At 24.4% G+C, this 4,174-nt stretch overlaps 1 protein-coding gene across 2 annotated transcripts in view; it reads right to left on the bottom strand.

The window, feature by feature from the left end:
- Positions 1 to 4,174, bottom strand: part of LOC123004844 — a 60,367-nt gene that overhangs the window by 18,808 nt on the left and 37,385 nt on the right. For both annotated transcript variants that reach the window (XM_044398317.1, XM_044398318.1), the window contains one exon: positions 2,875 to 3,055. In XM_044398317.1, the coding sequence (XP_044254252.1) occupies positions 2,875 to 3,055 (181 nt within the window). The remainder of the gene's footprint in view (positions 1 to 2,874; positions 3,056 to 4,174) is intronic.

Genomic DNA, 4,174 nt, shown 5'->3' with positions numbered 1-4,174 from the left:
TAGATCACACCCACTTTCAGCTCCGAGTTTATGAAAACTTTCAACGAAATTTTATTAGCCCTTCTTAAAAATAAAACGTCTTATTTTAACATAAAACATCTTATTTTAAAACAATAAAAAAACGTTTTTATTTAAGACAAAAATTATTAGTATGGTAATCTCACAAATGTTGGAAATATTTGTTTTACAACACCTTTTAGGAAAACTTTGCATTGCATTTTATGAGATTTAATTAAATTTTCTGAAAATCCTTACTATTTTTTGTAAGTTTTATAAATTTGTTGATATTCCCAAAATGAAACTTTAAATAGATAGTGGATTTCTGGTATATAAAAAAAAACATTTTTTATCTATCTCAATCCTAAATAATTTTATATCCAAGAATTATGAATGTTTTTTAAGCCTTTTTTTATTTTTACAAAATTTCTGAAAAAAAGTCCGATTTTCTCCTACGTTGTAGGAATGTAGATCACGTCCACTTTCAGCTCCGATTTTATGAAAACCTTCAACGAAATTTTATTAGCCCTTCTTTGGCCATAAAACGTCTCATTTTAACATAAAACATCCTAATTTTATATATTAACTTAATTATACTACTTTATAGATAAACAGGGTGTACCAGCGAGGGAGGCAAAGATTGTGACATTGCCCCACCATACGGATTTGTAATATTTAACTTTTTTATTTTGCTCAATTTGAACCAAATTATTATTTTCACTTGCTTTGTGTTGTGTTAACACAGTGTCTATTCTTTTATAAATTAATTAAAAAATCAATGGAAGATTAAATATTTGTATCGAAGCGTTTCAATGTCTGAAAAATGTGTTTTTGTTTAACTTTCGAAGCTCTTTTATTTATTTTAATGTTAAGTATTTATTTATTTATTTATTTAAAATTATGATAATTTTTGGGATTTTTTAAAATTTTTTAAAATTATTTTCTGGTTCTGCAATTTCTGAAAAAAGTAGTCCGATTTTTTCTTAGGAATTTTTGATTCTTTAGCACTTAAATTATATTTAATAATATAATTATTAAATAATAGATTCTCTAAAATAATTAAATTTTTGAAGATTTTTTAAGAATTGAAGATTTCTTTTTAAAGTTAGATAGATTTTTCGTAATTTTGCCTAGTTTATGAGGAATTTTGACACAGGGATTTTTGAATGGCATTTTTTTGAAATATTTCGACAAATATGTAATTATAATTCTTTCAACTTTGACTACTTTTTAAATATAATAAAACATACTTTTTCTTAAATCTTAAAATCACTGATTTGGAGTAAACTTTAAAGTAAATACACATTGTTTAAAAATTAATTAACCGCTAAAACTTAAATACGAATAAGTAAAATGATAAAAAAGTGTTAAATGTTGGAAATGTTTGTTTTACGACATTTTTCAGGCAAACTTCACGTTCCATTTCATGAGATTCAATTGAATTTTTTGCAAATCTTGATAATTTTTGTAAAATTAAAAAAAAAAAAATTGATATTTCAAAATTGAATTTTTGATGGATTTCTGATACAAAAAATATATTTTTTATTTATCTCAATTTCAGATAACCTTAATATAAGTTTCTAAGAATTACGAATGTTTTTTAGGATTTTTATAAGCCTTCATTTAATTATGAAATTTCTAAAAAAGAGTTTCTTTTCTCTTACTTTTTCTTGGGAATTAAATTTTTTATATTTTTTTGGGTTTACAAGGAATTGACAAGGAATTTTAACATAAAACATCTTACTTTTTATTAAGTTAATAACACCTCTTTTAGATATAAATGTTGGAATGCTAAAATGGCGACATTGCCCCACCATACGGATTGTAACATCTGACTTTTTTGTTTTGCTCAATTTGGATCAAATTATTTTGATATGCTTTGTGTTGTGTTAACACAGTGTCTGTTCTTTTAAAAATTAATTAAAAAAATCAGTGGAAGATTAAATATTTGACTTATATTTTTATATTGAAGCGTTCCAATGTCTGAAAAAATGTTTTTGTTTAGCTTTTGAAGTACTTTTATTTATTTTAAACTTAAGAAAAGTTTTTAAACCATTGAAAAACAATGAATAAGCATAACAAAATTCTAATAAATATGGATTTTTTAATTATTTGCTGGTTATGCGATATTCTAAAAAAAATAATCCGACTTTTTCTCAGAAATTTTTGATACTTTTTAATTTACCACTTATTAAATAATAGATTCTCTGTGTTGACATGTTTGAAAATTTTTGATATTTCAAAATTGCATTTTTGATACAAAAATCATATATTTTTTATTTATTTTAATCTCAGATAACCTACTACAACCTACTACAAATGTTTTTTTTCTTGATTTAATTACGAAATTTCTATCTTTTATCTTTTCTTGGGAATTAATTGTTGATATTTTTAGATTTTAAAAGAAATTTACAAGGAATTTTAACATAAAACATCTTATTTTATTATATCAAGGTAATTAGGCCTTTTTTTAGATATATGTACTGGGAGGCAAAGATCGCCCTACCATACAGATTTGTATCATCTAATTTTTTATTTTGCTCACTTTGAATGAAATTATTATTTTGATATGCTTTGTGTTGTGTTAGCAGTAACTATTCTTTTAAAAATTAATTTAAAAATCAATAGAAGATTAAATATTTGCATCGAAGCGTTTCAATGTCTGAAAAAAATTGTTTTTGTTTAGCCTTTGAAGCTCTCCCTTGTTTCAGATTTAACTGGAATAAGTGTTTCGCTGGCGGCTACCAAAAATTGTTTTTAGCTTTAGCCAATCGCCACTGAAACAATATTGTGAGAGAAAATGCTCGTTTTTCTCGTATATTTTAAATCGGAAAAACATGTTTGTGTTATGCTTACGTAAAAAACTCAATTACTTACTTGATCTAATTTTAAGAGTTCTTCCGGCGTATCGGGAAGTTGTCCGAGAGTTAGGGGTGGATTAATGTTAACTTCTTTACCCAACGACCTCACCACCTCCTCCCGATTATAACGATCGGCGAAGACACAACTGGCAGGAATCAGACCGTGGACCGTGTAACTGATTGCTCTCACTAATATCCTGCGAACAATTTTCAGTATTTCAAGAGAGTATTTTTGAGTTCATTTTTTTAAACCAATTAATGAAAAAAAAAATAGCTAAATTAGAAAAAAATACAAATTAAAAACAATTTTCTAAATTATTTTCTTCTGAAAGAAAAGAATCCGACTTTCTCTAAGTGCATTTTTTTCATGAAAATTGAGGTTTGTTGGCTTATAAAGAGAAAGAAATTCAACATATTTTTTTTCAGAATTTGTATTTAGACTTTTGTAACTCTTAGCATTTTAATATACCTTAAAAAAAGTGATTCTAATACGAGTTTTTTTGTTTTTTTTTGTTTTTAGTACAAGAAACCTACAATATTGGGGTTTGTATTAATGCAAAGTAAATAATTCAAACCAATGATAAAACTGAGGAAAACTAAGGAAAATTAAGGATTATGAATGTTTTTGGAATTCCTAGAAGTTGTGTTATTTTTCTTATTTTTTTGATTTGTAATTTCCTACTTTTCATCAAGAATTTATGGGACAAAAATGAATTTTTTGAAATAATCAGGTGTGTATTGGTACTTTTAATTAATTATAAAAAATGAAATTATTTATTTTTTTGTTATTTTCTAGGTTTATAAAAATAATTTTTTTTTAGTTTTTCGAGAAAAACTGTTGTAACAGTTTACAAATTTCTTGAAAGGGTTTTGATTATTGCTACAAAAAGGTATTTTTTTTTTATTTATTTTAATCTGAAGTAAATGTTTTAAACCAATGGAAAACAACACTTTAAGTTAATAAAACTCTAAAAATTATGAATGTTTTTTTTTGAAATTCCTAGAAATTTTTTAAATTATTTTCTGGTTACGCAATTTCTGAAAAAAAGTTAGGTGTTTTTGGTACTTTTTAATTTACTACTTATCAAGTCTTTGAAATAATGAGATTTGTGTTGATATTTTCGAAGATTTATTAAGAATTGAGGATTTCTTTAATTGTGTTTTATGTTTTGTATTATAATTTTATTATTACTTAATGTAAAGGATGTTACCGTCAAATAAAGTTATTATTATTATTACGATTTTTTGTAATTTTTCCTTCTTTATAATGGATTTTGACGCAGGAATTTTTGAGTGGGATTTTTTTTTAATATTTT

Source organism: Tribolium madens, unplaced genomic scaffold (genome assembly GCF_015345945.1).
Source record: "Tribolium madens isolate multiple individuals breed KSU strain unplaced genomic scaffold, Tmad_KSU_1.1 Scaffold_20;HRSCAF=117;Tcas5.2_LG4, whole genome shotgun sequence".
Classification (NCBI taxonomy): domain Eukaryota; kingdom Metazoa; phylum Arthropoda; class Insecta; order Coleoptera; family Tenebrionidae; genus Tribolium; species Tribolium madens.
The sequence above is the reverse complement of the archived record's forward strand: the minus strand, read 5'-3'. Positions and strand labels throughout refer to the sequence as shown.